Source organism: Pestalotiopsis fici, assembly GCF_000516985.1.
Source record: "Pestalotiopsis fici W106-1 unplaced genomic scaffold PFICI_Scf_11, whole genome shotgun sequence".
In the NCBI taxonomy this organism is placed as follows: domain Eukaryota; kingdom Fungi; phylum Ascomycota; class Sordariomycetes; order Amphisphaeriales; family Sporocadaceae; genus Pestalotiopsis; species Pestalotiopsis fici.
In genome coordinates, this window is record NW_006917101.1 from 579,121 (window position 1) to 600,569 (window position 21,449).

Sequence of the window (21,449 nt, forward strand, 5' to 3'; positions counted from 1 at the left end):
CTAGTCTTATTTGGTGGTCTAACCCGCCAGTCCAAGAAACTACTACGCTTGGCAGCACGCCGCACACCTAGTCTTCCTGGGCTCGAATACGAAATTCATCTTCGAATGAGTCTAGTCAAACCCCTATTGTTAAATCGTATCCAATGGTTTCCATTTTGAAGACGGTATTGGTCGAGACGCGGTGAGAAGAGACTACATGGCTTACATAGTCCAAACCTTTTTGACACTTTGGACAGTCCAGCCCGTCATCCACTTCCAAGTGACAGTCTAAGAGCACAACAGAAGTTGACGAGCTACTCGGTAGATATTTAAGGGGTATCATCCCCAGATTCATCATCTCTGCATTCGGAGCATTTTCACCTGTCACAGGAATTCTCCTTGAAAAATCATCAATTGCTGCCAAAAATATGGATGCCGAATTTGACCGGAAGTTCGAGAGCCTTCGGGATGCTCACAACAAGGGCGTCATCGTTGGCTTGCACGAGGTCGCAGGCCTCGCGCCTCGCTTAGACATTGACGTCTTGATGGAGAAAAATCCAAAGGCGTTCAACTTGTTCCTGATAGCTTTCGAACAGCTGCAGCAGGTCCCTTCAAGTGATATCATGGGATTCTTCCAGATTGCAGGCAAGTCCTTCAGGACAGAATCTTGTGCCGGTTGCTAACGCTATTCATACAGGAATTCACGGCTTTCCCAGCCAGGATTGGTACGAGATTCCTGGTCGTCAGCGTGAGGCGGGCGATCCTGGCTACTGCGCCCATTCGAAGACAACATTTCCCACATGGCATCGGCCATACCTTGCAATGTTGGAGGTGAATACCACTTCCTATCGCTTCTGAAGACTCTCCGCTGATACTTCATATGTAGCAAGCACTGTTCGTCAAGATGATGGAACATGCAAACAAGTACAACGAGCCCCACAAGACAGAGTATCGTAAAGCGGTATATGACTTCCGGCTTCCGTACTGGGATTATCACAGACCTCGAGGCGGTAAGGTTGAGTTCCCGGGTGTCATCCTCGATGGCAAGAGGACCAGCTACAAGTACAACTTTTGTGTCCCGTTGATCTTTACTGCTCCAACGGTCGTGGTGCTTGATGAGCCAGACAACCTTCCGAGAACTCTTGAACGGAACCCGCTCAACTTCCATGCCTTCGATGCAACGGCTGGGCAGCTGAATGAAGAAAATGAGTGGAAGAAGATTTACAGCGAAGAGACTGGTGTGAGTAGAAACCGCACATCTAGACATCCCATGGCCGAAAGTCTAGACAACCCCGACAGGTTGAACTCGGTCGTGAACGAGATTCGTATGGATTCTGCAAGACTTGCGGTCAGGCTCGTTACAGACCCAGAGTATGGCAACTACGAGATCATCTCCAAGAGTACTGTCGCCCGTGGCAATGTACAGGCGCCAGCCTCGTCTCCGGATGACCCAAGAAAGACAGAGGAACAGAAGCAGCTCGAAGGCAAGGTCAAACCTTTCAGCGGATCCCTCGAGGGAATCCACAACATGTACCACGTCTACCTTGGTGGGTTTGGATCGGCATCGGGTCATATTGGCTACGTACCGGTAGCGGCCTTTGATCCCATCTTTTGGTTCCACCACAAGTAAGTTTATCATCCATATTTCGCGTCCATCTGCAGACCCTCGTTGACCAAAATCAGTAACATCGAGCGCATGTTCACCATATGGCAAGCTGTGCATGCCGATAAGGAGACGAACTGGTTCAACTATGACCCACAGGAAGCCAAGGAGGCGCTGCGGCCATTCCTTCGCCGTGAGAAACCTTCCGGAGGAGTCACCGACGATGATTTCTGGAGCTCGGATGATGTCAGGGACAGCAGGACTCTCGGCTACTACTTTGAAGACGCCGGCGATGCAAACGGTAATTTCCCCGGGCAAAAGGTCGCCGCCAATTACGCTGCAAACTATAATTGGTCCATCCCCACAGACCCTCACGAGGATGTTGGAGAGCCCCCTGAGGCCATGAAGCCAATTACGATGGAAGACAAGTCGTTCTTCAAGAACCAACCCGTGCAGGTACTACCTGCGCCCATTCCTGAGATCGGATCAGTCCAGTCTTCCACAGCTCCAGCCTCAGCTCCCGCATCTGAGCCAGCCTCTGCTCCTGCCTCGGTTCCAGAACCTGCTCCAGAACCTGCTGCAGCCTCATTACCAGCTTCAATTCCAGCTTCAGGTCAAGCAGCAGAGACCAAATCTACTAACCAGGTCTTGTGGGAGTGGTACATTGATGATCGTGTGGAAGCGTAAGTTTCCATTCCCACCCCAGTTGATAAATCATCCGATTAATTCCTCCGTGCGTTTAGGATGTCCTTGAATGACAGCTTCACCGTCCCCTACTTTGTCCTCTCCAAGCCGTCGGCCACACTTGCGGGCTTGCGGGACCTGGCGGTAGCGCCGACGCTCGTGGGCGCGACGCACATCTTCACGGCGCCAAAGGAGACCTGCGGCAACTGCGCAGCGAAAGCGCGCGACCGCACCGTGGTCCGCAACACCATGATCATCACCTCGCAGCTCATGGACTACGTCAAGGTCGGCGAGCTCGGCAGCCTGGACCCCGTGCACGTGGTGCCGTTCCTCACGGCGCGGCTTCGGTGGCGCGTCGTCACCGCGGGCGGCGTGCAGATCGACCCCCGACGCCTGCGCAACGACGGGTCTCTCAAGATTAGCATCAGCTCTCGGCGATCCACTGTCGGCGCGGACGCGTCGGAGGAGCCCTTGTATGCAAACTACCCTCGCGTCGTGGCCGACATTGTTGCAGCCGCGTCGGCGCAGGCTACCTTTGTACAGCAAACCTAAGGACCGGTAGTTAACAATGATTGACGAAAGAATCCGGAGCTAAACATGGACTTGGATCAGGAAAAGAGAAATGACGTGTGGGGAAATCAAATATCAAGGGTCATGCCGTCTAGCAGTTTTAGCAGCGCCCGAAAATCCGTAATGAATTCTACGAATACTTGTGAAATCCATCCAAAGTACGATAAGTGAGGTATTCAGCATCATATTGACACGAGAAGATATCTAGCAATGCATTATAATACCCGACTGTCCAAGAAGCACCCACCAGCGCCCCTATGTATTCAACATATTCAGGGTAGAACCCGGCGAGTTCCCAGTCCAGTAAAGCAACAATGCAACCATCACGAGCAAGGATATTGGTTCCGTGTAGATCGCCGTGACTAAATGTTATCTTATGGTCAGTCCGAAGTTGACTTTGGAGTATTCTTCGTATGGCATCCGGACAATGGCTACGTAAGCCCTCGAGCAGAAAGTCGTTATATTCTGCCTCGCAGGTAAATGTCCCACCTTGACAGCTATAGATCATGTGCCTATCGATGGCGGCCCCCCCGTCTACGGCTCCAATACGGACGCCGCTGGTGTGGATATCTCGCATCTGCTCGATATAACCCCGGAGCTGGGTGCTGATATTCGAACGTTCCTCATCCGACAGTGTATTCCACGCTTTCTCGAGTGTGACACCCTCTATGAGTTCCATTCTGATGGTTGAGTCGCTTGATTCGTGCACATAAGGGACCGGAATCGACGTGTGTTCACATACGAAACGCATAGCCGCCGCTTCGGATTGACCGATGCCATCCGGAAGGAATTTTGTTACCTTGTCATCATGCTGAACCACTTGGCGCGGACCAACGTTTTGGAGGATTTTTCCCGGGATTTGTTGTGGGAGTTTAACGACTGGTTTAGGGCAAATCTTGCCTTGGGCCTTTGCAAGTTCCATCCGTTTCAAAATAACCCGATTTGTGGTCGGGGGAGCCTCCGAAGAGCTCATGATAGTGAGTCGATGCGCAGAAAATTGTTGAGATGCCAGGTATAAGTGGTCGAATAGGAAATCGATTCGCGCCCAAGCATCACTGACTAGAAATGACTATGCCTTTAAGCTGGTGGAAGTCAAAGTAAAACTCGACTTCTGTGGCTCGTTGATTTGACTTGGAACTTGTGCTGATCGCTGATGCAACGTTCAGTGGCTGTGTCGGAGTGAATCATAACGTGGCGTGAATACCTGATCCGTGCTCGGATGTTGCAGCACTTCCTTGTCACCAACAGTTAAGCTGCAGACGGTCCACATTTCTTGTCGACGAGATGCGGACCTCAATTTTCTGGTCAAATGAGTCGAAAACGTGTGTATTGAGATCTTGACGTTCTTTGCATATTCCCATACGTCTTTCCCATTGTCAGCGAGTGCATCATTGAAGAGGTACTAACTGTTTGCATCTTGAGACCATGTCGACAAGCAGCTTTGACTATGTGATTGTTGGCGGTGGGCTGGCCGGTCTTGTGCTAGCCGCCAGGCTCTCGGAGGATGCAAACATCGAAGTCTTCGTGATTGAGGCTGGTGAAGATCAGACTGCTGATCCTCGAGTCACTATCCCTGGCATGTGGCCAACCTTGATTCGTTCAGAGTCTGCTTGGAACTTCAGTACCGTTCCCCAGGTAAATTCATTGGCCACCGTTGATTCATTACTCGAGGATTGATGATGAGTAGGAAGGGCTTCAAAACCGGGAGATTGGTTTCCCACTGGGCAAGCTGCTTGGCGGCTCCAGTGCACTCAATGGACTTTCTTTCAGCGCCACTTCAAAGACCAATGTTGATGCTTGGGAGGGCCTGGGAAATCCAGGATGGGGCTGGTCCCGTTTCGTCAAGTCCATGAAAAAGTCGTACACCTTGGGCGATGCCGAGTGCCCGACCGGCGGGCCGATCCAGCTGAGTGCCCCCGAAGACGATAGCGAATGGCCCGACGTGTGGAAAAGGACCATTGAATCGCTCGGGTTCCCCACCACCGGAGGCACCCTTGATGGTGAATTCTCCGGTAGCGCAGTAGCTTTGGACGCCGTGCAGCCTGCCACCAAGCAGAGAAGTTACTCCGCGAATGCGTACTTCGAGTCCGCGAAATCGTGACCGAATTTGACAATCTGGACGAGAGCGGAGGCTGAGAAGATTTTGTTTGATACCTCAAACAAGACAGTCGCTACTGGCGTGCAGCTGACCAAGGATGGAGAGACGAAAATCGTCAATGCTCGCAAAGAAGTCATCGTCACTGCAGGGACTATCAACTCTCCTAAATTGCTGGAACTCTCAGGTGTCGGTCATGCGGCCCTACTGAAGTCAGTGGGAATCGATGTTGTCATTGATAACCCCAATGTCGGTGAAAATCTCCAAAACCACCCCATGTGTACTTTCAACTTTGAAGTACGCGACGAGGAAGGTTTCGATACGATCGACAAGCTTGCAAGACAAGATGGCGGCGCTATTGCCGCTGCGATGGACGCGTATTCGAAGCAGAAAGGTCCCTTCTCCAAAAGCGGTGCGAATCTGATCGCACAGTTGCCAACTCCCCGGGTCGAGACTGGGGGAAACACGTCAGAGCTTGTCAAACTCCTGCGAAGCACGATCTTGGAGAACCAACAGAAGCCAAAGTCGTTTGAGGAATACCATGAGGCTTTTGTGCACTCTGTGCTCTCGTCCCCCACGGAGGCGTCTGGTTGCTACCTTGCAATACCAGGATATGCTGGAGCAACAGGTGATGGCTGGATGGCTCCGACACCAGCGGGAGATGAAAAGTATCTCACCATTACCCTCCTTCTCGCCCATCCACTTTCTCGCGGCTCGGTGCACTTGAACGCATCCCCTTCTGGCGCAAAGATCCTCGCCATTGACCCAAAGTATTTGACGCACCCTCTTGATGTCGAGGTCATGGCGCGCCATTTGCAGGTTGTTGAGAAGATTGCATCCACCGAACCACTAGCCAGTCACCTCAAACTGGACGGTAAACGCAGCCCCTCTGCACCGCCATATGGGAGCTTTGCAGACCTAGATGTTGCCAAGGATTACCTACACAAAACAGCCATCGGCGCTCATCACTTCACCGGCACATGCTCCATGATGCCTCAGGAATTGGGTGGTGTGGTGGATGCGCAGTTGCGTGTGTATGGGTGCCAGAACCTTCGTGTGTGCGATGCGAGTATCATTCCGATCACTCCAAGGACCAATCCCCAGGCGACGGTATATGGCGTGGCGGAACATGCGGCAGCGATCATCAAATCTGGTCTTTGATCCCGGAAATCTCGTCCACATCTCTTCTAGCCATATATAGAATGCCGTAAACCAGTGCTTTTCTAAAAGTGTAAGCCTCGGAGTGTGGTGTGTATCAATTGTGTGAGCATTGCCTACTAGTACTTACATACCTAACTCCCCCTGCAACTGCTACAGCTTTTCCACCTTTCTTTTCTGTATCACACTTTCAGCTACACCTTGCAAGTATAGATTGAGAGATTATCAGCCTGAAGATTATTACTCTAGTGGCTTAGTAGCTAGAGTACTCATTCGTTCACTTCCTAATTCGGTTCTCCCATTGTTTTCGTAGGTAACAGGTACAGAGCAACAGGCCTATGGCCTTACAGATGACATGTTGAGGTGCTCGCAAATCTGGCTCTATTTCATTTATTTACTTTGTTGTGCTTTGATGGCTTGGTTTGAATCATGGATTGTTGATACGGGTGTCATGTCGAGGCTACCTTTACGTTGCATTTTTTTCTAGTTGAATATACATCATAAAGGCCAAATTCATGCATCAACCACATGACCTGCTATTTCGCGAAGCACGCTTATCTACGTACATTTGCTGTCGCTGTCCTTTCATCTCCGAACCAACGTGAGCCGACACATGAGTGGCGGTTTGTTCCAGGTGTTGAACGCCTTGACGTGTCTGAGATCTCCCTCCACGTCCCATATGTCCCCGGTATTACTACCCTCGAGGTCCGACCTTTCGAGATCAAAATGCCAGAGCAGGTTTCCCAGAATGAGCCGGATCTCCAAGTAGCTAAGGTGCTTGCCGATGCAGCCACGGGGACCAAGACTAAACGCCTGGCTCGCCTCTTTATTGTCAGAGGCGTAGCGCGCCTGATCCTCGGCGTCGTCGAGCCAGCGCTCCGGCACAAACTCGTCTGGCCGGGCAAAGTTGTCGGGCGAATGTGTCGCTGCCCACGAGTAGACCGAGACCGTGGTGCCGCCGGCGATGAACTCGCCGGCCACGGTGTCGCCGCCCTCGGGTACCGTGCGCGTCAGGCCCGTCGGCACTGGTGGGAAGATGCGCAGCGCCTCGTCTATACACGCGTTCATGTAGGTCAGCTCCTGCAGGGCGAGAAAGGTCATGGACTTGGCGTCGGAAAAGTTGGAGCGGATCTCTGTTGTCAGTCGGTGGTAGGCATGCGGCGTGCGCAATAGCCACATGAGCAGGCCGGATAAGAGCGAGGCAGTTGTCTCGGAACCGGCGACACTTGAGTTGGTCAGCTGGAATCATGCTGGAGGTCCTCCCAGTGCGTAAAGCCACGAGCTCTGTGGAGATGTGATGACTTACATGAACAGCGCACTATTGAGAATGATTTCGTTTTGACTGACTCCACCTTTTTGGTTTTGTCGGAGGATGTAGTACAAAAAGTCGTTGTGTTCGCGGGTAACACCCTCTTCGATACGTCTATGACATGTCAGTTTTAGACAGGGTGTGGAACATGGAACATGATACTGGCTACATACTGAAGGCATTTCTCTCGGCTCAACTCGAGGTGGCGATACCTCTTTTCACGGAGTGTACTGGGAATAAGCTTAACCAGCATCCGTTGCGGCCAGCTGTTGATCTGGAACATGCGCCGGGTGGCTTGCTCAAATGCGCCGGCCTTTATGGTCTGAGTGATCAGAGACACCCAGGAATGAAAGACTCCTTCACGAAGGCATCCAAAGGGTCGACCGAATGCCATGTCGCCAATGATGTCAAACGTCGTAAAGTCTGCACAAAACTATCAGCGCACCGTTTCTGAGGTCATCGGAATTTGCAGAGTATCCTACTGAACCAGTCGCACATGTTGACGGGCTGCCCATTGGATGCAAAGGGCGTGAGCTTTTCTACGAGCAGGTCAACGTAGCCCCTGATGATACTCTCTTGCTCGAGCAACGCCTTTTGACTAAAGGCGTGCGCCAAGGTTCTCCTTTGTCGACTATGGTCGGCATCATTAGCCATGGTAAGAGTGGTTGCACCGGGGATATCTTGCACAGATCCTACATGGATCGGGTCCTTGTGGAACTGAGGATGGCCCTGGCGGTGGCCATAGATGTCTTTCCATGCCTGGGGGTCGGTGAAAGCCAACTCGTTGGGCATGAGGCGCAGTACAGGTCCATATTTGAGATGAAGCTGATGCACATCAAAGGGCCATCGACCTCGAAAGAGCCCCCATATGCTGTATATCGGGGAGATCTTGGCGAGAAATGGTCCAGGGAAACGAGCGAGTGGGTGAAAGTAGACGTTGTAGATACACCTCCATAATGTGTACAGCAAGCCCTAATCATTTTTAGTGTTGATTTCAATTCTCTTGTAAACTGTGCTTACTAGACTTGCAATGAAGAGAGTTGCTGTTCCAGCTTGGCTGGATATGCTCTCAAAGAACCCCATTGTGATAGTACTGCTTGACTGTCACTATGCCACTTGATATGCAAGTACAACATGAACAAGCTTTGATGAACTGAAAAAAACCCTTATATGATAAAATTTCTCCTTCTAAATTGGTCTAGTGTCGTATTTGGTATGTATGACGAAACACACAAAGTTCGCCTGTCTGAATCCGTGTTACAGGGGATATACTTATCCTCCGAGGCGCCCAATTGTAGCATATATATATCCAGGTGTGCTGACCTGTCGCATGGAAAGTCACAGGGACAAAGCTTTGACTCAAAACAATTCATTGATACTTCCATGCATACTTCATTTTACAAATAAGTGATGGTCTCTTGTCCCATGGCAACGCGGCAGAGTTGGGCTCCGCTCTCTACGATGTTTATCATGGGATGTCAGGTTTGGTGGGCATCCGTGACTTACGATAACTACATTCGATGAACAGGATTATTCACTGTGGCCAAATTTAACTCACTCTATCGCCTCTCATTAAACTCATCAATGCTAAATGTTAGAGGTGGAGACCATGTCTGCGGAATGGCCTGTAAGACTTTCGGAGGCGGAATAACACCGAGTCTGCAACCCTCACGGAAGCGCTTTTCCGCTGCAAGGACGGTGTCCGGTCAGCCGGCAATCGACTAGCATAGTGCGAGTTTCAATCCCTGCCATTGTTATTCAAAAGGAACTCGTGGGGGAAAAATATATATCATTTATTCTCAAGAAAAAAACAAAGCTCAATTTACTGAATGCCATTATGCACACCATTGCCATCATGTGCTCTGGCTTGCATTCACCTTTGCCAGTACTTGGTCCATCTCTTCTTGGGTTGGGAGATTGACCACCATGAGGTAGAGAGCATCCTGCTTCAGCATACGGCGGAGTGGCCGATTCTCCTTCCTTCGCTTTCGCGCCTCGATAATGCCTGGCCGATCGATGCCCCTCTCTGCGCGGCGTTCGCTGACTCTCTCCCGGAGCTTGCCCAGCGGACCGACCGGGTTGTATTTGCCGCCAGAAGCAATAGCAATGAGTCCTCCGCTTCCGACTACAGTGTTTGGATCGCTATAATCAGAGGCAAACTCCTTGCGCGGTGCCACGGGGATCTTGGAATCTGGATGCTCGGCCTCGAACTTGGCTGCTGCTTGACGATCGTAGTAGTCCGAGACAAAGCTGCCAAATTGTTTGATCGAATTTCCTTTCTCCTTGTCGTCCAGGCTATCCAGCTGGGGAAAGATTAGCGGTGCACAGTCTGGAATTTCCGCCTCCTGGGTCGTCGTGGAGGATGACGTGGAGAATGCGCGCTTCCATTTGCCTTGCTCCTCTCGTGTAGCGATTGTCTTTGCAATGTTGTGGTCAATGTCGACATGATCAACGAGGTCGTCTGAAGACGGCCTATACGTCATTACGAGACAGTAAAGACCACGCGGCTTGAAGAATTCCTCGTTCATGGTATCAAGATATTGGTTCTGCTGATATTGTACTAGGGATAGGGATATAGTCAGCATAGGTTCTTGGACTCGCGCAAGCATGATCACATACCATATGCTCTCCTCGAAGCCTCCATGCTTACGTGCATTGCCATGGTAATAAACCCTACCAGCGGACTGATGCCCACAACTGCCTGCTCGACGTGGCCAGCAATCCAAATCGCTCCGTTGGCCACATGGAACCTGGATCGTATCAGTTCATCGGCATGAAGGAAGCCGAGTATTTGTGTACTTACCATGGATTTGCCTTGATGCTCTTCTCGAATCCATCGATGAATTCAAACCAGGTAGCCTGATTGATGCCGCAATTCTCCAACACCGGGGCATACGCCTTTACGAACCCCCGATTGCGGGACTCGGGCCGCCTCTGCGGTAAGATGACGGGCATTGGTAGCGCACCATGGCACTGCTCGCTCGGCACCGGATGGCGCGCAATGAATTCTCTCAGCAGACGGTCAATGTCAATGTCGTTGGGATCATCATGCTGTGAGCCGTTTTCGTGGGCTTCATACTGCTGGACCTCGTCCAGGCCATGCACCCAGTCTTCGTCGTCTGAAAGGTCGCTGTCCCCAGCCAAATGTTGCGCAGAGCTGCTCGCCGCGTCGTCGTCATGGGACGGAGCCGAGGATGATGACTGCGCCGCTTGCTTCTTCTCTTTTCGATCGGCTTCATATTCCTTTTTCAAACCAATTGCTCCACCAACTAGCTTGGCAATGGGGCCACGACGGTTTAACATGATGTGTGATGTTTCTTTCGCTCAAGCGTGGATTGAAGGTCTTGCTTGTTGCCAAACTAAGAGAAAAATTCAATTCCCGAGAATAACTCTTTATACACAGGGTTGAGACCGCTCTCTACCTCTTCCACAAGTAGCAGATGGAACCACTCGTTGTGATCCACGTTATCGATGGGTGGCTGTGAATGCTAATAAAGTGTGGAGTGCACCGCCTACCCCCAATCCTTCGATTCGGCCCCGGTTGTGCCGCCTTTGGGGATCTCGTACACTAAACTATAGGGGATGCACAGGCACCCACCTGTACCTGGCTACACTGATTAGCGACCTATGTATTACGACGGCCAGATGCGTTGTACCTTCAATCTTGACACGGTAGATATGCGCAAACAATTCTGTACATTTGAACCCATCGTTCTTTTTCTGATACAGCTGTAAGTACTACAAGTCAAGAGAGGAAGAAAACGAAAATTCCGAAAGAGAAGTCATTGGTGAATAATTTTATAAGTATTTCACGAGGTACAGACCGAGCGCTAAAACTTCTGTAAGCACCCGCGCCCGGCGCCACCAATGTCACAAGGACGAAAACCTGGAAGCTAGAGACTTGGAAAGCGACCGTCATATGTTTAGTCGTCCATGTACTATAGCATGGCTTGCGATGCATGTGCCCTTTGAGATCGACCTGGAACGACAAATCGCAGCACATCCAGTTGCTTGTCGACGGACTGTATGCAACCCAAAGTGGAGGACATGGCAGTTTCGTGGAAACTGTCATTCAATTATTCACACAACGATGTGATCTCGTATAATATCTAGACCTGCTCATGTGGATATTACGCCTTTGGACCACGCCGCAGCCACCTGATCTCGCCGCTCTTGGGGTCCATGATGCATGCAAAGTGTGTACAATCTGCCATTGTTGTACCCGAGCTTACCCATCGTTTCAATGTCGATTCTTGTACGGGATAAGTCGTGGTGCCACCTTCAATTCCATGAGATGACTCTTTCGCAGTTGCTTCCCACTGATTCCTTATCAGATGCCTGGTCCACTTTCTCTCGAAACACTCCTTTCGATTTGTAGATTCCTCAAGCCACTCCTCATGCCCAAGAAATGAGGCTTTAGCGTATTCCTCGGACTTTGCATCCACGAGATGATGCACATCATGGTTTGTGTGTACCAAGAAATCGTTGGAGAATCTGGTCTTCCCAGTGTTCAAGTCCTTCTCGATGACTGCAACCTCATTCCCGTCACAAAAGACAATGTAGCATGGCGGTGCACGAAGTGATTTGAACCTTTGCGCTCTCTCTCGCACACAAAGTACTGGTTCTCGACCAGCCGCAGGTTTTCTATGATCTAGAATTTCTTTCCGCAGTATAGACCCAATCGATCTGCGTCGACCCAGAAGAACCATGATCTGATGATGTCTCAAAAAGCGCGTGGGACACCCATGATTTGGTCTAAAGTTCAACGAGAGCGATAGATCCTCGCTCAATAAGTGTTAGACTTGAAGGTCGTAAAAACAGATCGAGGCTTACCGGACTGCAGTAAGTGTGCCAACAAAACCGGCGTACGTAATGGACCGCGCCAGAACCTTTGAACCAGAAGCGCGTGAATCGACGAATTCCAGAACAACCAAAAGATCCCTCAATCCGTCCATGCCCCAATCCAAGGTCCGAAAATGCATCAGCCGCGGCTCGTCCCACTTACGGACTGCCGCCTTGCGTGTCCCTTTGGTGGGCTTGACCAACGCTGCCCCGGAGGTGCAGCCTAGGAGACAATCGAGAAGGTTGTTCAGCGTAATGAGCAAGTACAAGTCGACTCCAGTGGCCGCGGCAATGCCCCGGATCTCCTTCATTTCCTCTGGGTCATAGACACGGCGAACCAGTAGACTTGCAATGATGGTAAAGATGCGGCGCAAGAATGCTATAGGAACAAAACAACTAATGATTTCGTCGAACAATCCTACTAGAGAACGCATACGGGGACCAAAATCTCTGGAGATTTCGTCGTACCGTGTCTCGGGCGGCCGGGCGAGGTCGATTTGGTATGTTGGAATGGGATCATCCGGGGACGTCTCGGCTGTGAGTACAGCGGTGCCCTCCATGACTGGAGGAGCGAAATTATAACCAAAGGGTAGTGTATGATGTCGAGGTAATATCAATGTCAAGTCAAAGAGAAACAAAATAGAAAAGGGCAGAATGGTTCTCTATCCAAAAGTTTGTTTACACATGATACAAAACGAAATCACGGCGTAGTTGGTGACCAAGTGGGGCAACACTGAAGGCAGCAACGCCCATCACGTGGTTTTGACCTTTTGTTGCACGAACTGGAGTGCGATTGCTGATGTGGTGCAAATGTTGTGAAATCAAGAGAGGATTTTTGTCAGCTTCGTGGCAGTTGCGTTCGGTGGAAAGACGAGGTTTGTGGTGGTCGTCGACTTCTATGAGGGTGCAGCAGGTACTATATTAGGTAGTAGGTACACGGAGTTGGTACCGCCGAGGTGCCGCTTCGTCGAGGCCAGTCGAGGCCTATCGTGCAAAGGACGAAGCTTTCAGACCATGCAAGTATCGAAGCCGTCACTGGAGGCGATACCACGAATAGATGATGTTTTTGTTTATTTCCCTTGTCGTTGGTCGCAAGTGACAAATGCTTGAGGGAGGGATGACAGATGGATGAATGCCTAGTAGGCGCCATTCATTGGAGCTGGGCATGTCATCATCGCTAGCAGCCTTCTATCGAAGGTTTGGTGCCTCGTTTTTAGCGTTCTTTCCACCAAATTTAGGCACTTCAAGCACAAACTGTACCAGCAGAGGTTTAGGCACCTCGGTTTCAAGGAGGGGAAAGCGAATGGAAAGAAAATAGGAATGCCTGAATACACTCACGTTCGTATTAGTGGATTTCTTATCATCGCTTGGAACATATATGCCCATCCATCCTGTACAAGACAAGGTCGGTGTCTTGAAGATTTTGTTCGATTAAAAAATATCACTATGTGAAAGATCTAATATATCCACGATCGTCAACGTCTGCCGGACTAATCATGCCCGGTAAGGCTGATTTAAAGATCAGTCTTACTGATGTACAGCAGCTTTATCACAGTTGGGCTCAATAATGACTTATTTGATAATGAGGCAAACAGTGTCAAGGCTGCCTCTCCAAATCCATAATCCCCTAGTCCTGACAGAGAAAATTGCGCTGTAATACCGAGCCCGTGGTATAAGTTTGGGGGCATGAGACATTCAATATCATTTAGAAACATTTACGGAACAGTACATATGGACATGGTCGCTTCTTTTTATTTCGTGTATCTTTTCCCTCGGTTTCATTTGCTAGCTGTGTCGTCGATATATCCAATTATAACAAGGCTAGGACGTTGATGAGTACAATGGAAGAGATTGGCAAACTTTGATCCACTTCTAGCACAGAATAGCTTACTCAAGAATAAACCTGGCTCTCTGGAGACAAGATGCCCTTTGAAAGCTGGAATAAATGCTGCAATCAATCTCATCATGCTTGTTTCGCTAACAAAGAGCCCTTGAAAAGACAAGCTACTGCGAATACTCACGTTTGTTCATTTGTTTGCTTACAAAATTGTTGCACGGCCGCGACAACTGAGGAATAATAGAGGGGTACAGCTTGGCGTATGGCGGGCATTTGCAGGGCACCATTCACTTGCATCAATGATCTCTCAGACTTCTGCCTGAAGCGAAAAGCCTCGAGAGTCGTCGACATTAAAAAGGCCGAATCATTACTTTTCAATATTGTCAACGACTTACCCAATACTATTTGACTACACCAATATCCATTTTACTGCTCCGGATATGTCTCGAGCCGGTCGCACAAAGGTGGTGGTTGACACCGATATCGGTACGGACCCCGACGACTGCCTCGCGCTCGCCTACCTGGCTCTACACCCAGATTGCGATCTCCTGGGCGTCACCATCGTAACCGGCGGTGTTGAGAAGCGCGCTGCGATCGCCGAGGTTCTGCTACGTGTCTGCGGACGGTCCGATGTCCCGATCCACCTCGGTCGTCGCGAGCCTCTGCTCAAAGGTGATGGCCAGCCCGACGTTCAGAGCTACGAGTTTGTGCAGCCGCTGGACCATCGAGTGGAATGGCCCGAGAACACGGCCGTGGACTTTTTGCGCCAGACCATTCGCGACAATGCGGGCGAGGTCGTGCTCCTCACCATTGGGCCCCTCAGCAACGTGGGAACGCTCTTTGCGCTGGACCCCGAGCTGCCGTCGCTGTGCAGAGATATCGTCAGTATGGCCGGCACGTTTTTCAACCCCGAAAGTCATCTCGAGTGGAATATGCTCTGCGACGAGACGGCTACCGCCATCATGCTCAAGACCCCGCGACCGCGGCACTGGTTCGTCGGCCTTGACGTCACCCGGCCGTGCACGCTATGGACTGAAGACGTTGAAAAGAGGATCTATAAAGACCTGGGGGATCTAGGTGCCCTAATCCAAACGATTGGCGACTGGTGGCTGAAGAAGAAACAGCGCTTCACTTTTCATGACCCCTTGGCGGCGGCCGTCATCTTCCAACCCGACCTTTGTAAATGGAGAAGGGGCAGGGTCGTGTTAGATCCAAACGATGGAGCGACAGGCTTTGACGAGGGCAAAGGGGACGATATTGTCGCTTACGATGTAGACCCCGATGCCTTTTTTGCGCACTTCTTTGCAGTTATCAAGAACGCTGATCAAGCCGAGTGAGAATTCCACATTTTTACTCGCGATCATCACTCACTACCTACTAGCCGGGCTGCTGAGTACCTTAGACTGCAGACTGCTAGATAGCTACCCGTCCACCAAATGGGACTGGACTGGACTGGGACTCGACGCCCACACAAATTGAGTCACGACTCAATAAGTTTATGGAGTTTGTGGCGGGCAGATCCTTCTGCTATATGATTAATGTATGGAGTATACAAAAACGGAAAGATATAGTGCCCAGTGCTGGTTTCAGGGCTTTTGGTGCTAGTAAGCACTTCTTTCATAGCTTCCTTGCCCCCCAGACCCAAGGGGACTAATCTTGACAAATTCTTTGCATACTCCTATTTGCAACACGTTCTAATCGGGACTTCGGAAATGTGTACGATGGCACTATCGTCCCTTGTGAGACCAGCGGATCCTTGCTGCATAGGGGAAACAGACCCGACTTGCTTTATTCGACTCGTGTTCTGTTTGGCGCTGACTCGTCCAATGTATCGACAAATCAATCCTCATTACTTGTTCTGCGAATCGCACTAAGCGGTTACAATCAAAAGCAAACAATATGTCTCTGCTGTCTACACTCGGCAGTCGCCAGTTGAGTGACTGCATCAGCCGGACAGTGAGTGAATGCATGGATTAAATTCGATCAGAGCCATGTGCAAATGCCGGCATCGAGAACCTTGTAGACGAACGGTGAAGCGGCTGGCGCCATTTGACGCGCATCATACGTTCATGAGAGAGCAAACAAAATCTCTGCTTGCTCACGCGCACAGTCACATATTACCACCACATTTTTTGAGCTTCCTGCCGCGCATCACGTCGAGATTGCCACATGTGGAAACCAGCAAGCTGCAACGCAACGCATAGGTCTCAGCTCTGCTGCTGCTGCTGCTGCGTAGATTGGGCCACGTAAGTCGAAGTAGCATTGTTATCTCTCTGCCTTTTTTCTCCAACCCGCTGTAGGCGCGACAGCAACAATGGGGTCTGAAAGGCCAAATGTTCTCTATTATCTCTGGAACCTCTCCTCTCCTCTGCATTGTGCAAGCATCAATATGCGTAAAATTGGCCGATGAGAATCCGTGGCCCGTAAGGAAGGTTGGTAGGACGGCGAAACAAAATCCATATCCAGGGTATTCTAGATTGTGAGCACAGATGTGCGTATGGATCAGGGTAAGGTCAAGATGCGTAAGTGCCAGTCCGTGGCCCATTCCAATAACATGTTAAGCGCGAAGGGAAACGATGCGAAGGGGAGGGGGATTGGATAGGCGGTTATGCGGTATTAATAAAGATTCGTCCTAAAGCCGAGAGAGCGACGATTTTTTTGTTGTTAGTGGTGACATCTCCGTCTCTAGCAGTGGATACCATACCCAAAGAGCTTACGATGCTCGCCCCGTCTCGAGCGCCACCCCGTCCGTTGCTCGCTCCCCCGCTCCACAAGAAGAAAAAAGATTCCTGTGTAGAAGCCAACAATCAGAAGGATTTCGTTGAGAACTTCCAAATCTGGAGGGGCAAAAGTGTATCTATCAATCTGTTGCCAATGCCAAGTCTAAATCCTATCCACAGTCCAGATTTACAATCTCGCGAGATCCCTTCCCCCCCAAGATGAGAAAGAGAGAAACCCTGCATATGCTGGACATTAGCGCAAAGGGGGAGCCTCATGTCTTGGCGGGTTTGTGAAGCATTTTCTGGAAATTCTGGCTGTCGGGGCAAACACGTTGTGTTGTGTGCTGCAACGGTCGATCTGCGGCGACACTGGAGCGTCGTGCATCTTGACACGTCTTGGTAAAAGCTTGGGAAGCTTGTCTGTCTGCACCGAGTCCACGCTCTGGCACGCATATTATGGGACGGTAGGTAGTAGAGGACCCAGAAGCCAAGCAGTGATCAGTGGCCAAGAAAAGGTGGCTGCTTGGCCAGCAAGCAAAAAAGACAGTGCTTAGGTATGTAGCCCAGAGACCGTTGGATCTACTCGCTGGAGTGCGTACTGTGTAGTGTGTAGTAGTTGGCTTCCATCTGTGCACACTGCACCGGCTGTCTACTAGTTTCGTGACGTACCTTTATTTTGTGCACCTTTCAATGACACGTTCTTTTGACTCTTGAGTACGAGGTGGATTGGGGCCCCCCTGGCAAGCCTGGGACGATTTGCCAGCCGACCTCGCCCTGGGCCAGGAGCTTGGGAGTCAAGTCCTGAGGAATTTTGTCACTCACACCAAGGATTTCCGGATTTCTAAAGGCGCTAGATGCCCGCGGCCGTGACACCGCTTTGCTCGCTAGGCCGCAAGTCGTTGCGGAGAGCGGAGCCCGGACCCATCGAGCCACAGGGGGCCCCGCCGAGAAAACACCGACATCTTGCATGCTCTGGGTCACTAACGAGACTAATCAGCCGTGCCTGATTTGAGCGCGTTTTGCTGCCCTCGCATTGCTGGGTCGCGCCGAGTCTGGGGGAACAAGGTAATGAGACCAGTTAGTCGGCCACGGGGTCCATAGCAGATGGCTCGCGGCCCACTTCTCAGGACCGGGTTCTCCGTGGGAACGTTTCTCCCCACGATGACTGACCGACCTGACATCAGCGCGGGGTCCTCCGAACACGCTTTCTAGTGGGTGGTTTGTGTTGCGTACGAAGTACGGTCGGTCGGTGGGTGGGTGCTATCTGCCGTAGTATCCCCAGGGCAGGGCTGGGGCTGGCAAAAAAAGGATGGACGGGTTTTGGTTAATCAGCTGGTGGTGTGGAATTCAGCAATGATGTGGTCGAAAAGGGAAGAAGAGGGGCAATTGGCCTTTGTGAGCCCGAGTAGTATTCATATTTAAAGGTCTCCCAGCTTTGCTACCTTTGCAATGTCCCCGTGAAAGACCAGCCCAATTCATCTCTTCCCGGAACTCTCTTCGAACCCTTTCGTAAAGATGCCCGGTACTCCCTTTGGCGCCACCGGCTCGGCCCTGGCCAAGCTCCAGCTCGCTCTCATTGTCGCTCCGTCCTTCATCTTGTTTGGTTACAACCAGGCAGGTATTGGTGGTCTTCTATCAGAAGAGGATTGGGTCAAGACATTCCCCCAAATCGATACAGTCAACTATACTGGCGCTACAAAGAGCAAACACAGCACCATCCAGGGTGTTGTCGTTGCCGTCTTTGTTATTGGTGCCCTTTTCGGTGCTCTGTCCTGCTCCTACACTGGTAACGCCTTTGGTCGCCGTAATGTCATTTGCGCTGGTAAGCATAATTTTCAAGACACATTTCAATACTTTTTCATTCTCTAACATTATCCAAAGGTGGTATCTTTACCCTGATCGGTTCCATTCTCGAAGCATCCTCCTTTGGTCTCGCTCAATTCATCGTCGGCCGCATCATTCTTGGCGGTGGTGTTGGCCAATTGAGCTCCATCGTCCCCGTCTGGCTTTCCGAGACGTCAAGCTCCGTCAACCGAGGTCGCCAGGTCGTCCTGACCGGCTTGTTTATTTGTGTGGGATATGTCCTCGAGTCGTGGATCAACTTGGGTTTCTATGAGTTCAAGACTGGACCTGTGACCTGGCGCCCGCCGATTGCCATCTCCATTGTTTTCTCCTTGATCCTGATTGGATCCATCTACTTCTTCCCCGAGTCTCCTCGATGGCTCGTGCTGAAGAACCGTAGCGACCAGGCCCGCTCCGTTGTTGCCGCCCTCCGTGGTCTCCCAGAGGATTCGGTCGAGGTCCAAGCCGAGGTCACTGGAATTGAGTTCTCGCTCGAGGAGACTGCCGGAGCCTCCATGAAATTTACGGACATGCTGAAGATGGGCGAAGAGAAGCTACTATACCGCTTCCTGCTTTGTCTCCTCCTTCAGTTCTATCAGCAAATGTCGGGCAGCAACCTCGTCAGCGTGTACGCCCCTATCCTATTTCAAAACAACCTTGGACTCGGGCAAGAGACAAGTAAGGCTTTGGCGGGTGGAGCGCTCACCTGGAAGATGTTATCTTCCTTCATTGCCTTCTTCACTATTGATCGCCTGGGTCGCCGTGCTGTCTTCATCATTTCGGGAGTCGGCATGTCTTGTTGCATGATGTCTCTGGCCATTACAACGTCATTCCCGACGTCCAACAAGGCCGCACAAATCGCAGCTGGATGCTTCATCTATCTGTATAACACCTTTGTCCCCATTGGCTTCTTGGGTGCCAACTTCCTGTATTGCACAGAGATTGCGCCTCTCAAGATGCGTATGGCCATGAGCTCGATTTCCACCGCCAACCACTGGCTCTGGAACTTTGTAGTTGCCCTCGGTAAGTAAACCTGTCTATAACATCTGGAAAAATTCTTTTGGGAATTTTTTTCTGAAAGAGTTTCCGAAAATTTGTTGAAAAGAATTGATTGCTAATATTCCGACTTAGTGACGCCCGTCGCCCTGGATACGATCGGATGGCAGTATTACATCGTCTTTTGCGTGATCGCCGCCATGATCCCTCTTTCGGTCTACTTCCTTTTCCCGGAAACCATGGGCCGCAACCTTGAAGAGATCGATTTGATGTTCAAGGAGTCGCCCTCACCCTGGGCAACCGTGCGTTTTGCAAAGACTCGTCCGGTAGCACTCCCTCAGGAGTTTGCCGAAAAGGGAGACGCAAAGTCGACTCATCTCGAGTAGGAAATAGACAAAAGCGATGGGGATCTTTTTAATGATTGATATGACGCATAGTTAAGCGATAGATACATAATGATGAACAATGACATGGAGTCATCTTTACTTCAACCCTAAGCTTCCAGACAAAGTTGGAAACACTAGAACTTGCGTGATAGCATAAGGGAGCATGCGTATAGACTGTTCTGTGCTCTCAAATTTCTTGTATCGACAACTCTGACAGACGTGATTATTATAATTATATAATAGTCCCACTTGGGACTGTCAGCCAATTAAATCCCCGCCCCTTTTCCCTATACAAGTCACTGGCGCACCCACTCCAACTTATGCAGTCGGCTTGCACCTTCCTTCCTAATAAAGCCTTTTAGTATCGAAATTTTTCATGTTTTATTTTCTGAGAGAATTTTGTCAATTCGTCTATTGAGGCGAATTAATTTGTAGAATTCCGGTTGCATTATTACAACTGGATCTGAGTCGAATCCTATCCTTTTACCATGTGAATATGCGCTCGCGTCGCCGAATGATACAGTTCGAAGACAGTACATTATCAGGAGAGTGCAGTGTCCTTTCCAATGCACTTGGCATCCGTTGCCTGTATCAAGTCATGGTATCCTTGTCGTTGTCATCATCTTCATCATCTTCTTGCTGGTTATCGTCGTCAACGTCAGCAAAGTCAGCATCATGATCATCCAGAGCAGGAAGGCAATCCCCGAGGGCCCCTGAAGTGGCCTCTCTTTCCTCCGTGGTGGTTTCAGCGTCGTCAAGGATAGCCTGCAAGTCTTCTTCGTCTAGCGTGTCATCTTCTCCCACAGAGCTCTTCGTGATCCTCATCATGATGCTGTCCAACAACTCATGAGTATGAGATTCATTATGCACATCTTGCACTGGGCCATCGATGGCATATCCATTAAAGGCATACCCATCAACGGCATAATCATCAATGGCGAATGGTACAAAGGGAGGATCGGGCTTAGAGGGCTTGCTTGTCCGGAGACTCCCTCTCATACTCTCCTTCGGCGGGGGATTTGCCAAGAGACTGAGGACAGAGGAGGTATCTTGGACTGGCTGGGCAGCCTTGGCACGCTTTGGCTTTGACTTGTTCTCAGGGGAGGCAGCACGCTTGCGCTTCGACGACCGAGACTCTGGGATCTCTGGGGTCAGGATATCATCACTGAGGGCAGTTTTGGAATCCCGGCCACTGGACCGACGGCGAGCGAGAAATGACGGATGGATAGGGGAATCTGGAATATATTCCCTATCCTCATCAGAGGACGAATCCAAGTGCTTTGTCGACTATGCTTTTATATTAAAAAGGATTGTGGCCACGGGTTTGAAATATAATATCGTCGCAGAATCACTACTTTTTCACAATCGGATACGCGTACGAAGAAGACAGAAACGAAAAAGAGAAGAAAGAGAGAGAAAAAGAAGAAA

The 21,449-nt window shown here is 50.5% G+C and overlaps 9 protein-coding genes across 9 annotated transcripts; 4 read left to right on the forward strand and 5 right to left on the reverse strand.

Annotated features, from left to right (window-relative positions):
• Positions 1-407: 407 nt before the first annotated feature.
• Positions 408-2,818, forward strand: PFICI_13172 (uncharacterized protein; the record flags this gene model as incomplete). Its single annotated transcript, XM_007841753.1, has 5 exons — positions 408-594; positions 677-810; positions 866-1,605; positions 1,663-2,265; positions 2,326-2,818. 5 exons carry the CDS (start codon positions 408-410, stop codon positions 2,816-2,818), a joined length of 2,157 nt encoding a protein of 718 aa, XP_007839944.1.
• Positions 2,819-4,261: 1,443 nt separating this feature from the next.
• On the forward strand, positions 4,262-6,092 carry PFICI_13173 (uncharacterized protein; the record flags this gene model as incomplete). Its single annotated transcript, XM_007841754.1, has 3 exons — positions 4,262-4,471; positions 4,524-4,912; positions 4,961-6,092. The coding sequence occupies 3 exons, from the start codon at positions 4,262-4,264 to the stop codon at positions 6,090-6,092; spliced, it is 1,731 nt and encodes a 576-aa protein (XP_007839945.1).
• Positions 6,093-6,674: 582 nt separating this feature from the next.
• On the reverse strand, positions 6,675-8,481 carry PFICI_13174 (uncharacterized protein; the record flags this gene model as incomplete). The annotated part of the gene is made up of 5 exons (XM_007841755.1): positions 6,675-7,314; positions 7,396-7,512; positions 7,572-7,821; positions 7,881-8,370; positions 8,419-8,481. 5 exons carry the CDS (start codon positions 8,479-8,481, stop codon positions 6,675-6,677), a joined length of 1,560 nt encoding a protein of 519 aa, XP_007839946.1.
• Positions 8,482-9,251: 770 nt separating this feature from the next.
• PFICI_13175 (uncharacterized protein) lies at positions 9,252-10,701 on the reverse strand (the record flags this gene model as incomplete). Its single annotated transcript, XM_007841756.1, has 3 exons — positions 9,252-9,958; positions 10,018-10,148; positions 10,202-10,701. 3 exons carry the CDS (start codon positions 10,699-10,701, stop codon positions 9,252-9,254), a joined length of 1,338 nt encoding a protein of 445 aa, XP_007839947.1.
• Positions 10,702-11,528: 827 nt separating this feature from the next.
• On the reverse strand, positions 11,529-12,107 carry PFICI_13176 (uncharacterized protein; the record flags this gene model as incomplete). The annotated part of the gene is made up of 1 exon (XM_007841757.1): positions 11,529-12,107. The coding sequence occupies one exon, from the start codon at positions 12,105-12,107 to the stop codon at positions 11,529-11,531; it is 579 nt and encodes a 192-aa protein (XP_007839948.1).
• Positions 12,108-12,227: 120 nt separating this feature from the next.
• Positions 12,228-12,800, reverse strand: PFICI_13177 (uncharacterized protein; the record flags this gene model as incomplete). The annotated part of the gene is made up of 1 exon (XM_007841758.1): positions 12,228-12,800. The coding sequence occupies one exon, from the start codon at positions 12,798-12,800 to the stop codon at positions 12,228-12,230; it is 573 nt and encodes a 190-aa protein (XP_007839949.1).
• A 1,717-nt stretch (positions 12,801-14,517) lies between these two features.
• PFICI_13178 (uncharacterized protein) lies at positions 14,518-15,414 on the forward strand (the record flags this gene model as incomplete). The annotated part of the gene is made up of 1 exon (XM_007841759.1): positions 14,518-15,414. The coding sequence occupies one exon, from the start codon at positions 14,518-14,520 to the stop codon at positions 15,412-15,414; it is 897 nt and encodes a 298-aa protein (XP_007839950.1).
• A 2,898-nt stretch (positions 15,415-18,312) lies between these two features.
• On the forward strand, positions 18,313-20,021 carry PFICI_13179 (uncharacterized protein; the record flags this gene model as incomplete). Its single annotated transcript, XM_007841760.1, has 3 exons — positions 18,313-18,619; positions 18,679-19,662; positions 19,771-20,021. The coding sequence occupies 3 exons, from the start codon at positions 18,313-18,315 to the stop codon at positions 20,019-20,021; spliced, it is 1,542 nt and encodes a 513-aa protein (XP_007839951.1).
• Positions 20,022-20,612: 591 nt separating this feature from the next.
• Positions 20,613-21,020, reverse strand: PFICI_13180 (uncharacterized protein; the record flags this gene model as incomplete). The annotated part of the gene is made up of 1 exon (XM_007841761.1): positions 20,613-21,020. One exon carries the CDS (start codon positions 21,018-21,020, stop codon positions 20,613-20,615), a length of 408 nt encoding a protein of 135 aa, XP_007839952.1.
• Positions 21,021-21,449: the final 429 nt, after the last annotated feature.